The sequence below is a fragment of the Delphinus delphis genome, chromosome 5, assembly GCF_949987515.2.
Source record: "Delphinus delphis chromosome 5, mDelDel1.2, whole genome shotgun sequence".
In the NCBI taxonomy this organism is placed as follows: domain Eukaryota; kingdom Metazoa; phylum Chordata; class Mammalia; order Artiodactyla; family Delphinidae; genus Delphinus; species Delphinus delphis.
Window position 1 is genome coordinate 125,980,567 of NC_082687.1, and position 14,320 is coordinate 125,994,886.

Here is a 14,320-nt window from a genome sequence, read left to right on the forward strand (position 1 = left end):
GTGCCTTTCAAAACTCTGGTTGGTGGTCATTCTTCCTGAGGAGATTCTCGCCACTCAGGCTTTTTATATAAACATTAAAAAAGCCCAGACCTATGAGAAGAGACAAATGAATGCCTCAGGACATACTCTGCATGTTGGGCACACGTTCTTTGGAGCATAGTCGGAGCGCCAGGGCCCCCTTTGTCTACACGCGCCATCTGTGTGATCGTGTCTGCTTTAAGAGGTGGTTATTGGATGCAGTTGCTTTTCTAGGAGAGTTATGGTTCGGTTTATGAAAAGAGAGTCCCCTTAAATCCCAAGCTGTAGCTTGTTTAAAACACGACTGGATCTGCCAGGGTGAGTCCGCGTGGAGCTCCTCTGTCCCGGCACGAGCTCCAAGTGCAGCTCTTCCTGTGCGTGTGTAGGGAGGGGGTGCCTGGCACCCGGGGCTTCAGTCACTGTCACTCCCTAATCTCTCTCCTCTTGCTGTCTGCGTGTTCTTGCCAGTGCTCTGTGAAGAACTGCCGCACAGCCTTCCACGTGACCTGTGCTTTCGACCGGGGCCTGGAGATGAAGACCATCTTGGCCGAGAACGACGAAGTCAAGTTCAAGTCCTACTGCCCGAAGCACAGCTCACATCGCAAGCCCGACGAGAGCCTCGGTGAGGGGGCCGCTCGGGAGAACGGGGCCCCTGAGTGCCCCCCGCGGGATCCGCTGGAGCCCTTTGGCAGCCTTGAGCAGAATCAGGAGGAGGCCCACCGGGTGAGTGTCCGGAAGCAAAAGCTGCAGCAGCTGGAGGATGAGTTCTACACCTTCGTCAACCTGCTGGATGTTGCCAGGGCCCTGCGGCTGCCCGAGGAGGTCGTGGATTTCCTGTACCAGTACTGGAAGTTGAAGAGGAAGGTCAACTTCAACAAGCCCCTGATCACCCCAAAGAAGGACGAAGAGGACAATCTCGCGAAGCGGGAGCAGGATGTCTTGTTCAGGAGGCTGCAGCTGTTCACGCACCTGCGGCAGGACCTGGAGAGGGTAATGGTCGACACTGACACCTTGTGGTGACGTAGAGAAGAAGATTGCAAAGAGGCGACCGCTTGCCCAGAGCAAGGAGTGGTAGCCAGTGCATTTCCTCTCAGACCCTTGTACATACTTCAGCATGAGGTTGTGTTGGTTGAATCTATTTATGGGCTGGTAAACTCACTGTGCACACACACAAGACGGCCACAGAGCCCGGGGAGCCTCTCTGATTTAAACACTTCCTCGTTAGTTCTTACTGTTCTTCTGGAAGATCAAATGGGGTGTGTCTTCCCCTCCCCCGCCCCCCTTCATTCTAGAGCTAGAGGGAACTGAGCCCCCCAGGAGGATGCCCAAGGGGTGGGCTCAGAACTGTTTACAAACTGAGTTAGAAAACCAGAGTGGATTTAATTAACGGTGAGGGGGTGGGGCGGGCCGAGGTAGGGCAGTCTCTCGTTGAACCTGGGGAAACACTTTCTAGGTGCTGGTCACGGGCTCATTGAGGAGAGGGAAGCACTGCCTCTCTGACCCAGCTCCGCCTCTTGCCTGGCTGGCGGGGGCCTTCCCGGTACAGTCGCCGAGCAGAGCAGGCTGTGGGTGCTGATGTGTGGGCATGAGCTGCCATGCACATGCATATCTGTTCCCCAGGTACTCCGGCAGTGAGGTGCTAAGTCATCACTCAGGCTGTGTACATGTTGTGTGTGCATGTGTGTCTGTGTCCGTGTGCTGTGTCTAGACTGGGCGTGGGGACTCCTGGTGCACAGGGGCCTCCGATCTGACCCGGGGAGCCCCCCGTCCCGCGCGGCGCGCTTCGAACACCCTCACCACTGGATTGGCCCGCGTGGTGGCCCGTGGCTGCCCGGAGCCTCGGCTGGTGGCACCTTCCTGCAGCTGTTGGCTGGTTGGCGTCTCGCCCATTCTCCAGTACCTCTGGAGTCCCAGTCTGGACCTCCCTTCCGGCTACAGGCATAACTCTAGGAGCGGGCTGGCTTTCCCCCAGGGCCGCCACCTCCCTGCAGGTAGTCTCTGACTGAAGCTTGCTAGTCGGCGATGTGTCTTAGAGCGCTTTCTCGCGTCAGCGCCCCCGACTGCCCCGACCGCCGACAGTGATTCAATTCATTAGTGCACAGATGGAACTGAGGCTTCGGGCCCAACGCAGCCCGTGCCGAAAGGCACCTAAGTGGCCTGAAACGGTTAACGCGTCTCCCCCAAGCGCCTGACTTATTAATGGGGGCTGTGGTTCACCTGCCTGGGAGAGACTCTGACTCAGAGGTGATTTGCAGCGGGAGTGTAGGCAAAGAATAGGGACAGGGGAGAAGTATGGAACCGAAAGACCGAGCTCTCACAGAGACCTGCACTGCCCTGGTAGAGAAGGCGTGGCAGTGAGAGTGTTTGTAAGTGTTCCTTAGAAGAGACCCTTTGAGTACCTGACAGGGCGGGCTGCTTGTGACGCCCCTTCCAGGCACCAGGTTAAGATTCCGGATTCAGGCGGGTTCAGGCGGAGGCCAGGCGGGAAGAGGGTGTGTGAGGCTCTTGTGCTCCTGTGCCCCCCCACCCCCACCCCGGTGGTGAGTGTAAAGAAGACCTCGCCTCTCAACCACATGTACGTGTGGCCTTTTTGTTAGAGATGAGAAAGGGATTCAGAAGGGAGAAGCTCGAATCCTGGTGAGAAGCCTTATCCCAACCTGACAACTGCTGTACTTGGGGCGCATGAGCTTTGGAGTCAGATAGTCCTCAGGAGGGAGGACGGAAAGTCTCATGTTCGGACTGTGTTTGTCTCGCAATCACCACAAAATAAAAGTGTAGAAAATGCTTGTGGTGTACTAACTCTTTTCTGTACTTAAGTTACTCAGATTAACACGCACTTACGATTAAATTCTAAACATTTTTTTTTTTTTTGGAGTCATCACTGTTGCGTTTTAAGTAGAATGATGCCAATGATGTATGAGAAACAGGGAATAAATCAGGATTTTTGTGTGTGTGGTATTACTTATATTTACTTTATTAAAGAGTCTAAGAGATTTGAGGGCATTTAGCATCAGTCTGAAACGGGCTTATTAAAATGAAAAATGTGTTTTCCAGAATGTTCCACGAGGCCTGCGATGGTGGAGGCTTTAAAAAGTGGAAATCTTGGCCGCCGTGCCCCAGGGTGCACAGTTATTTGTGATTATAAACAAGAAGTGTATTAGGCCAAAGACTCATCAGGGCAGGGGTGACAGTAAGAATAAATCCTAAGTCTGTTTTTCAAGTAACTTAAAGTCCAGCCCAGTTCACACAACAGCATTTCGTAGCAGGTTAATATGTGGGACTGTGATCAAGGCGTGTGGTCACTTCAGAACTGACAAGTGAGTACCCTTCATTAGAGAGGCAGCCAACTCTCTGAGTGATAACGGTAGTGGCTCTTTCCTGCAGATATACACTGTGGGGCATTTTGCACACCCGGGTTCCAGTTCTGGATCAGAAAGTTAGATGACAGGAATGGACTCAGGTGGGTTTGGGAACCTGAAGACACGATTGCCGATATATGGCGGGTGCCATGCCAAGTTCCCAGGGCTGCCACTTCACTCTGGGGGGATTCCTTTCCCCCAAACATTGTCTTCTAAAGGATGCAATAAACATGAGTTCAGCAAATGAGTACTTGCTCAGATAAAAAAAAAAACATGCTACCTCTGCACTCCTGCCTGGGGCATCGAAAGGGGTCAGGTCCCGGGGGACCATTTTACTCAACATTTGGTGGAATGGTCACCTCTTGACAGCCTGACAGAGGCTACAGTTGTCCCCGAACAAGAGGCATGTTAAGCTTTAGTGTTGCAAGCAGTGTTTGGGATTCAGGAAAACTTGAGGTCGTTATCGAGTTCCTGAGGGCAGTGGTTCTCAGCACGTGGTCCTCAACCAGCAGCCACGTGACCTGCAGGTTTTTGGATCCCACCTCTGACTCCAGAAACGGTGGGGTTGGAGGCCAGCATTCTGTGTTTTAGGGCCCCTACGTGTTTGTTTGGGAACCACTGCTTTTGGGGAAAGCCTGACTCTTGGGTTTAACGTGGTATGAGGGTGGCAGCCGAGGGCTGGTGGTTTTGCCTACCACCTCGCTGGCAATTGGGAGAAGATGAATCGGGGGGTCGGGGGTGGGCGGGAGGTTAGGTCTAGCAGTCTAGCAGTGTACAGGAAGGGCCAAGCAGGGTGTGTGTTGAGGACAGAGCCTCAGTTCAGCTCTACATACAGGGGCTGCTTACGGAAGTTGCCCTTCAGGGTGTTCTGTGCATGAGAGAGGTAAGGTTTAGGGCACTCACTATACTAATGTGGTCAGCCGGCCTGGTTTATTCAGGGGCTGATTTGCTCCAATTGAAAACCCCGACCTTTGCTTCTTGGGGTCACAGCTAGATGTCTCGTATCAGAAATCATGGGGAATGGAAATGGAGAATTTCCCACTTAACAGCCAGGGTGGAAATCTTTCCTGGGGGAAGTGAAGACACCAAAATTAAATTTGAGTAATAATACGAAGTTCAGGTTCTCTGGCTCTGCTCTTTCCATTGACAATTTTAAGTAAAAAACGATGTATCTCTTTTGTACCTCTGACTTGAATAGGAGAGTAACCTTGTCCACTCCTAGGACGTCAGAGAGTTTGTTTCCATTTCCTATTTCCACAAGTTGGATTCCCTGTCTTAATGTAAAAACCGTTCTGTATGTTTTCCAGTTGTTTTGAGCCTGTGATAAGGATCTAGGTTCGGCCCCTTCCTCTTTTTGACCTTCTACTCTTAATCTCCCCTGGGTGGAGCAATATTTATCAAAGAGGGTCGCCTATTAGCTACCTCCATCCCCAAACTGGTCAGAATTCTCATAAAGGACACCTACTTCCTGGCCTGAGGGTGTGTGGCTGTCAGAGAAAGAATGTGCTTTAACCAGGGTGAATGACACTGAAATAAGATTTACTTTGAGACAGGAAGAGTGATTTTATTCTCAGTTCTTTAAGATAATTTTTATTTTTATCAAGAAGTGTTAGGAAGATCCTAAACAAATAGTGAATAGGTTAGGATCAAGAGAAGCCTGACTTGGTGGTCCTGCTTTAGGCCAGGAAATTATACCACTTACAACGTGAGCAATGCAAATGTGAAACCCAGCTGACCTGTTCCTCTTAATGCCTCGTGTCCTCTTGGAAAGGAGGCTGCCTTGAACACAGCTGGGAAGAACAGCTGGAATTGTTAGGGTTCTTTAGGGGTGGTGTATCTGTACAGAAGCCAAAATGCAGGGCTGTCGTGTGTCGCTTGTTGCCACTCTCGCTGCCAAAAGGTTAGTGACCTTGGGGGAAGGTGGCAGGAGAAGGGATAGCCCAAGCGTTTGGAGAGTGCAGTCATGCCTTTGGTGTAGGAGCTGATGGGGATACGCAGTCCCTGTTTTCAGTCTTGCCACTGAGCTTACTGGGGTGGTCTTGTCCACATCTTCCTGAAGAAAGGTTTATTAATTGTGTTATCTGCTGTGTTGCATTTGACGTTTGTGTTTTCAGGCCCATGCCGTCTGATCAGGTCTTACCAGTAGGTTTTAGGACTGAGAGATTTAAGGGGGTTTATTGATTAAGTCATTAAAATTTGATTCTGTATTGACTGATCACAGGTGGCTTTGAAAATGGGGAACAAATTTAAGTTGATTGGTTACTACTGGTGAATGAGCATCTGCATGCAGTTCCCCAGTGGTCGCACATCAGATGCAAAGCGGAGCTCCTAGTGCTGGGGTCTTCTCGGTTACTGACCGATGAATCGAGAAGAGGGCAGTTTCAGTTTTTCAGGTGGTGATACAGAAAGCTGGCCTTGAGAGGCTGAGCTAGCAAGTCAATGACAAAGCAAGAAGGATGTTCCCTAGGTGTTCACACGCTGTAGGAACACAGCGGCCTGTAAGTTCCAAGGTAATTCAGAGAGTTCAGTGTCAACAAAAGAAGTTCACTTGGATTCCTGGTGACTACTTGGCCTTCTAGTGAGCCCTGTGTGGGGACATTGTTTGTGAGGGGCTTCTCCCTCTGATGGCCCTTGACCCTAATGCTATCTAGTTCCATCTTCAGAAGATGCTTGATAAAGTGCAGCAGAGGTGGCTTCTGAACTGCTCTGAAGCCTCTGACGATAGAATTCATGGGAAAGAGGATACTGAAGGGGTGATAAGCAGAGTCCTTTGGCAAGAGCTGGCATGTTTGGACTTGGACACCGATGGGCGTCTGTCTCTTCGCCAGGAGGAGCCTGTGGCCAGGTGTGGTGCAGGGGCAGGACCTCCTCTGACAGGCTCTTTTGTGCTGCTACCCACGTTGAGGGGTATACGCAGAATACTTGTTAGCACCCCAAAGGGAGGCTTAGAGATTAGCTAAAATGTTTAAAGTACATTTGGATATCAAAAGTCACTCAAGGACCTAGTAGGACAAATTTTTCTCAGGTAAAGAGGAAAAAAACAAAAAACACCGAAGTCCTGTTATAATGTATTGCTTACTTAGAATCTTTATTCTCTACGTTCTAGGTTCGGAACCTCACTTACATGGTGACCCGCAGGGAAAAGATTAAACGATCTGTGTGCAAAGTCCAGGAACAGATATTCAATCTTTACACTAAGCTTTTGGAGCAAGAAAGAGTTTCAGGTATGCATTAAGCCCCGGTAGGTCAAACAATAGGGCAGGGGTTTGTAAGCCCTCTGTTAAGGGAAAAAAATGCTAGTTTCTTTAATTTTCTTTTATACTGTAGAAGAATCAAAGAAGCAAAGGCTTTTGTTGTTGAAGAAAATCTTTAGGCATTCGAGGCGCCATGGTCTAGAGGAGAGGGCTATGAACTGGGCCTCATGTGTGGGTCAAATCCTATATTGGCTACTTAAAGGCTCAACACAAGCAAGTCTTAAGTTTTCCAAGTCTCCCTCATTTCCTCACATGTAACGTGAGGATGAGATCTCCAGCTACCTCCTGGGAACAACTGTGAGACTCGAAAGAGTAACTTACATATTGCAAAGCACTTGATAAATGTAAAGTATCCTGGGGATACCTAGAAAGGTTTATAATTATCTAGCCTTTGGATCTACCTGTAACATATGGTAAATATATCTTAAGACTGTGTACTTAAGGCACATATCCATGTTGATGCAACATTCACAGTGGATTATTTTGGTGTAGTTGGAGTTTTGAATACTTTCGAGATTCAGCACAACATATTTATTTAGTGCTGCCTATGTTGCATTGCTCTGGCAAAGAGAAAAAGAAAACTAAGACATGGACTTCCCCCACCTCCGGAGAACACTTGAGTGACTTTGAGATCAAGTGCATAGGAGGGCAAGTTGTTTAACCTCTCCGGGACTCTGTTGGTCTGTAAGAGGTTTGGTCCAGAATCCTGCCCTCTGAAGTGCTTTTCCGCCCTAGCGTTCCGTGATCAGAAGCCCCAGAAAGCAGGCGTTATAAGGATTTCAGAGGAGGAAGAGTCTGTCGAGTGCGGATCGGGCAGAACCATGACCCACGAGCAGGCGGGTCTTAGGGGACCTCGTGTCTGCTGCCCTTTGAAGTTAGAGCAGCAGTGTCTGCACTGCTTGCCTTTTGTGCAGAGTCCACCGGCTTACTCTCCTTCTGCGTCTGTGGCTTTTCGTCTCTGAGATTAGGAAACACAGATACAACAAAGAAGTTGTTATAACCTATTATGTTGCAATCCACATTCTGGGTTTACCTAAAACTAACTGGATATGTGTGACTAGAGGCAAACTGGTCAGCTGAACAAAGAAGAGAGAAAAAGCTTGGGGAGTTTTAAATGATATTCTTGACGTGTGTTACATTGTTTCGATAGCATTAACGTATTAATAATATCATCCTAGGTAATTTCCTTCCCAAGAGTAAATATTTCCCAGATATATCAAGTGTTCTATCGTCAGCTAGACTTTAGAGCTGTCAAACTTTTAAAATAGATTTTTCTGAGTTAGGGTATCACAAGTACAGGCAGTTTGACTCAGAGTCTTTAAGGTGAACTTCTGTCTCTTCATTATTCCTACTTGAATGCAGATAAAATAGGGGACCTGTTTTCTCCCTTGCCCGTGGTGTGTCCTTGTGTAAACAGCAGCCCCCCACCCCCACCCCAAGGCTGTCTGGTGCGGATCACCCGGCCTCCAGCTGCAGAGGCCAAGCTGCTGCCGCCCAGGATCATTAGTGCAGGTTGTGTCTGTGGAGCTTTGCCAGTGGAGGGCTTTCTGTGACTCTTGTTAAAAGTCCTTACGTAATGAGTGATTACCTAGGAAAATAAGCTGTAAAGAACGTTTTCATCTGATTTCACTTGAGTCGTTTTTCATGGTTATTGCAGGCAGTTTTTTTTTTTTTTTTTTCCCCTTGTATTTCGTGGCTGAGGTTTTTTGGTAAGTGGTTGAGCTTCTTAACAAGGTTAGGAAGTGTTTTGTGTAACAGATGTAATGCAGATCTACGTTCAGAAGTCCTACTGCTGTTCCAGAACAGGAAAAGGGGTCCTCGCCACCCTCTGAGGAATGACCCACACTAGGTATGACGGGTTGGAAGCAGTGGTAATCTTCCTGTGAACTGCCCCAGGGAATGAAGTGGAAACCCCTTGGGACGCCTTTTTTCTCCTTCCAGTTTGAGACTTTCCGTTGTGTAGTTCGTGCCTCACACTGAGCTACCTTGTAAGAGAGATGATTCCGAGGGAGGCAGAGATGGCCCTGACTTAACGTGTGTCCCTAGGATCCAGGGTTTAAACTGTCCCGTGGTTCCGAGACTGGGCAGGGCCCTTCTGCTGGATGAGTGTCCTCGGCGGAGACAATACTTATGAGAGCCAGAGGCCCTTCAGAGACATGGATCCCAAGTCAGGAGAGAAATCAGAGCTTGGAAAATAGCCCCTCTTACCTTCCTATTGTCCCACATTAGGTGACTGCATAAAAGAAGGAATACGTGTGGCGTGACGGTTGGCCCTGAGTTTGCTTATTGAGAAAGCAGCCATTTCTAAACCAGCAGACTGTAAAACACCCTCCCAACGGTCATGATCATTTTACGTTTAGAGTTGCTAGCTCTGTTCTGTTTACATGCAGTGTCCGTTTCCGCTCAGCAGTTAAACTCTCACATGGGCTCCTGCCTGCTACTCTGGGGGGGAACCTTGTTTTCCTGGTGGTTCATAACTCAGGAAACATGAAAACTGCTCTTTGTAGGTGCTCTGGAGGCTCTTGCAGGAACGTGGTCCTTCGGATGAACCCTAGTATGTTACGAATTCACCCTGTCGTTTTCAAACTGAGGGTTACAGTTTATTACCGGGTTGTGAGATGAATTTAGCAGGTCATCACTAGCATTAAAACAAGTGAAACAGAAACTGTCACAGTGCCTATCAGGCCATGAGGCTAATATGATTGCAGGAAAAGTGAGCTTTTACTGGGTTACATCGTGAAACTTAGTTCTTACAGTGATTTGCCTCAGAAATGTTTGAAAAACACCAATTTAACTTATCCTTGTGTTGGATGGCAGTTCAGTTTAATTCCACAAATGGGTTTTACATATGAGAGTAAACAGATGTACGCTGTGTCAAGAATGATTTCAAACACCTTCCTTTATTCATTTCACAATTGACGTGTATTTATCCTCATCATAGCCATGTAGCCCTGTGAGGGTGTAGATAATTTGGAGAAAGAACCTTAAAAGCCCCAGTACCCCCAGCCCCCCAACCCTCACCCCCACCCCCACCCCCCACCCCCCGTCTGTAGGCGTGGCAGGTGGCAGCTCTTGGCAGGCGCTGCTCTGAGACCGGGTGGAAGCAGTGCTTGCTTCACCGCAGACGGATTCCGCAGTGAATCCCATTTGAAAATCAGATCAGTTATTTTGTTTGACGGAAAATGTATTCCTTGAAAAGACATTGTTTCATGAAAAAGTACATGAACTTAAGCTGTTTTAGAAAATAGAGGATACTGAGTATTCAGATTTTACGGAAGGTAATACCTTTACTATAAAAACCGAACTTTTACGAAGTGGGTGGCTGTGTGCTTTACTGTTGGGTGGGAAGGCCCTGCTGAGGGTCTGGAATTTTATTGTTCTGGATTTGCCTCTGCTGTAACTTTCCTTGACGTGTGGTTTTTGTGTTCGTAGGTGCGCCGCCTTCTTCTTCCTCCTCGTCACTGGAAAACATGCTTCTGTTTAACAGCCCTTCTGTGGGCCCCGATGCCCCCAAGATAGAGGACTTGAAGTGGCATTCTGCGTTCTTCAGGAAGCAAATGGGTACTTCCTTGGTTCACTCGATGAAAAAGCCCCATAAGCGAGATCCATTGCAGAACAGTGCTGGGAGTGAAGGCAAAACCCTGCTAAAGCAGCCAGACCTGGGCAGTAGAAGGGAGGGGATGGTGGTCCCAGAGAGCTTTTTGAGTTTTGAAAAGACCTTTGCAGAAGCACGTCTCATATCAGCACAACAGAAGAATGGTGTGGTGATGCCAGACCACGGGAGCAGAAGAGACCATCGTTTTCATTGTGATCTTGGTAAGGGAGACTTGAAGGACAGACCTTTCAGACAGAGTCACAAGCCTCTCAGGTCCACAGACGTGTCCCAGAGGCACGTGGACAACACAAGAGCTGCCACCGCCCCTGGAGTGGGGCAGTCAGCACCCGGCACGAGGAAAGAGATGGTGCCCAAGTGCAACGGCTCCCTAATCAAAGTAAACTATAACCAGACTGCAGTCAAAGTGCCTACAACACCTGCCAGCCCAGTGAAGAACTGGGGAGGATTCCGGATTCCAAAGAAGGGGGAACGGCAGCAGCAGGGAGAGGCCCACGAGGGGGCCTGCCACCAGCACTCAGACTACCCCTATTTGGGCTTAGGCCGAGTTCCAGCCAAGGAGAGGGCAAAGAGCAAGTTGAAATCTGACAACGAGAATGACGGGTACGTCCCTGATGTAGAGATGAGTGACTCAGAGAGCGAGGCATCAGAAAAGAAATGTATACATGCCAGCAGCACCATTAACAGGAGGACAGACATTATCAGGAGAAGCATTTTGGCCTCTTGATGAAGCAGAGATGGCTTGGGAGCACCACGGGCTTGTCACGGGGTAGGCGAGAGTTCAGACACGGGGGACGAGCAGAAACCCGTCACTCCTGAGCTGCACAAACACATTTACTTGCAATTCAGATTGAATCTTTTTTTTTGAGTCATTTATAAATCATTGTTGTGAGAAGTGTGTTATTTGCAACTTGTTGAGGAAACACAAGAGTTAGATTGTAACCGTAAGACACCGCTAAGACTAGAGGCTGAATTAAACACTAAAATAAGAATGGATGAATTAAGTTTCTAAAGAGGGCAAGGCTTTTAAATAAGCCTCATGAGTTTTTACTGCCCTCTGTATTCTTCCCAAAGCACAAACTCTTGGTTACCTGAATATACAGAATCAGATGTGGTTCTTGAGAAATGCTCATGTACCATTTAATAGCCCATAAAACTTATTTTCTAGGACTGTGGTGGATCTTGAAATCATATTTATACTTTGGCCCACAAGGCTGTTTTTGTTGCATTATAGTATACGGGCAGTAGCTCTGAAGCTTCAGTAACTCTAGGGAATTCATGTGTAAATATAGCAGATGAGGGAAGAGAAAATTTAAAAGTCATTACTGGAAGATCTGAAGGGACAAGGTAGAGCCGCTGGAGCTTGGAGATTTAGGGTAAATGTAAGCAAGGTCCTGCTGCCGGAAGCCCTTGAATGTGTTGTGGATATAGGGCTGGTGGAGGGTGACGCCATTACAGAGTTCCATCTGTGAGAAAGGGCAGTTGAGGTCCTGTCTTTACCAGTCCTTTTGACCTTTCTCTTCCCTAACCACTGCCTTTTGGGCCAGCTTGGGATTTCGCTGGCCATTGGCAAAAACTGGCCATCTGGCTTCCAACAATACAATGGCTATTCAAGTTCAAGTGATGAACTTCCAGACTCTGGTGACTCATATTTCCCAGAGCCGACCACTAGTGCATATGTTGGGGAATCCGGCCTTCCAACATGAACAGATTCCTTTAAAAAAAAAAAAAAACAAAAAACAAGAAAAACAAGACAAAAAAAAAAGCAAAATAGGTTATATTTAAAAAAAAATAGAAAGGCAATAAGTTGCGATAACCTCTTACCATTGATTGACCAAGGTTATACAGGAAAGAGATTGAAGTGTAATAGGTTTTCTGGAGTCAGAGTTCTAAGCTCTAGTTCGTAACTTGGACTTTCTAATTGCAAACGGCAATAACTAGTAAGTTATCAGCAATAATAAATTTAGCATTAAATTTGAGTACAATGTTCTGTTTTTTGCACTCGCTGCAGTGCATTATGTATTAAGACAGTGGATAGTGTTAAGGTCCTGTTAATTTTTTTTTGGAATTCAGTGTAGTTGTGAATCAAACTTAAGGAAAGTTTAAGTAGCAATGAGATTTAGAGTTATGGGCACTTGGAACAAGCCCAACTTCCCCTAAATTATCCTTTAGTTTGTTAATATCAGTATTCAGATTCCTGATTCATTTATACATTTGTTTCCATGTGGCAGGGACATTCTGATACTTAATGAGTAATGCTTTGAGTTCTGTAGTTACCTTTCAAGTCTTCCGGACGATTGTCAACAAGGAAAAAGGCTTATTGAATTCCATCTTGCTATGCAAGTTTTATCAGATGATCAAATAGTAGATCTGATACATCCCCATTGTATGTATGACATTTTCAAACCAAGTCTTAACTTTTCGAATACATTTTAGTAGCTAATTCAGGGGAGGGGAAAGAATGACCCAGGTTTTTAGATTGACTATTTTTGAGCTATGGGGCTCATTTTTCAAAGACTGTTGTCCAGATAAACTGTTGCTACAGATACTAGAAGTTTCTTATGAATCCAAGTTGTACATTAACTCGGCATAATTTAAAAATTTTTTTTTTTTTTTTGCATATGAGCAAAAAACCTTTTGCTGGATACAGGAGAAGGTGGACTCGATTTACAGTTATCTTTTGACTACAGCAACAGCTCTGGGTGAGAGTAGAATATATAGAGGGATAATTTGTCAAGCCATAAAAAGAAAATCTAAATTAATTCTAGTAAGTGTATGACCTCTCACCATTATAAGAGGTACCAGATTCATTTGCACTATTAGGAATGCTAGTTTTGTGCAAAAATAATGCCTTACCTGTTTTTTCCCCACATTTAGGTTGAAAAGCTTTCAAACGTTCCAAGTTATGCTGAACCAAAAACAAAACAAAACAAAAAATAAAAATAAAAAAAAAAACCCACACAAGAACTAAACACCCAAAAACAAAAAGCCCACACTTTTAATTCCTGCTTTGAAATGCAAATGGTACAGAGCTCAGTTTCTCTGGCACAGTGTAATGATAGCTCTGTGAGTGGGTGAGTTTCATGTCCTGCTGGGAACTCTGTATGCGGCCGCATGAGCGGCAACCAGCCAGCCGAACCTGCCCACCTGCACTCTGAGTACGGAACCATTTGCCTTCTTTTCTCCTTCTCCTCCTTCTTTTTCTTTTTTTTTTTTTGTTTTTTAAAGCTTTATCTATCTTTCCTTGTGCATCCTGACCAAGAAATATCTTTGATTATGATCAATGTATTATGTCAAAATGTAGGCTAGTTAAACTTTTGTAAAGTTGCCTGGAATGTCATTTGTTAGGTTATAAACACAAAATCTAAATGAAGGGTTATATGTGTTGTGTACAAATCTTAATTATTTTGAAATGGACAAACTTGTCATTACATTTGTAACCTTGTACAGAGGATTTTTCACTATGTGCCTAGCTTGGTGTCCATTCAGCTAAAGTTGAAAAAAAAAAGGTGCATGAAGAGTTAAAAATCAGAATTAAACAAAGTATATGTAGAGATGACTATTTTATATTACATGGCCCAATCCTGTATTTATTTCTACCCCCTTTTTGAAAGTATTTATAAAACTAGTTGAGGACAGCTGTATTTTTTTGTTGAACTATTTAGTAGAATTTGTGCCTTTTTGTCTGTATGTGAATAAATGCTGTACATTTTGCAGTACATTTTAGAGTGTCTTGAAATCTGGTTTTGCTAAATATTTAGATGTATATGACTTAGCTGCATATGTATGTGATGTCTCACATGATGGTACATGTCGACAGTCTCACAGCTTAGATCAGGAACGCAAACTGCAGGGAACATGACCAAGACTGTGGAAGAGCACAGATTCACTAGGCTGCTTTCTGGCTCAACTTTGATGGTGAGACACTGATATATGATAATGGTTTGATTTTAGTGTTCCCCACCTGGAGTTCTTTCCAGAATACAGTTTTACAGCTGAAAACAACCAGTTGAAGCACCTTACACATTAGGGTTGGAGACACCTGGGTTTAGAGGCTGAAGTACAGTTCACCAGCC

At 46.2% G+C, this 14,320-nt stretch overlaps 1 protein-coding gene across 12 annotated transcripts in view; it reads left to right on the forward strand.

The window, feature by feature from the left end:
• JADE1 (jade family PHD finger 1) overlaps positions 1 to 13,969 on the forward strand; it is a 193,632-nt gene extending 179,663 nt beyond the window's left edge. For all 12 annotated transcript variants that reach the window (XM_060012982.1, XM_060012976.1, XM_060012984.1 and 9 more), the window contains exons 9-11: positions 487 to 1,008; positions 6,484 to 6,601; positions 10,064 to 13,969. In XM_060012982.1, coding sequence (XP_059868965.1) covers positions 487 to 1,008; positions 6,484 to 6,601; positions 10,064 to 10,971 — 1,548 coding nt within the window. In that variant the 3' untranslated portion in view covers positions 10,972 to 13,969. The remainder of the gene's footprint in view (positions 1 to 486; positions 1,009 to 6,483; positions 6,602 to 10,063) is intronic.
• The last annotated feature ends 351 nt before the right edge of the window (positions 13,970 to 14,320 follow it).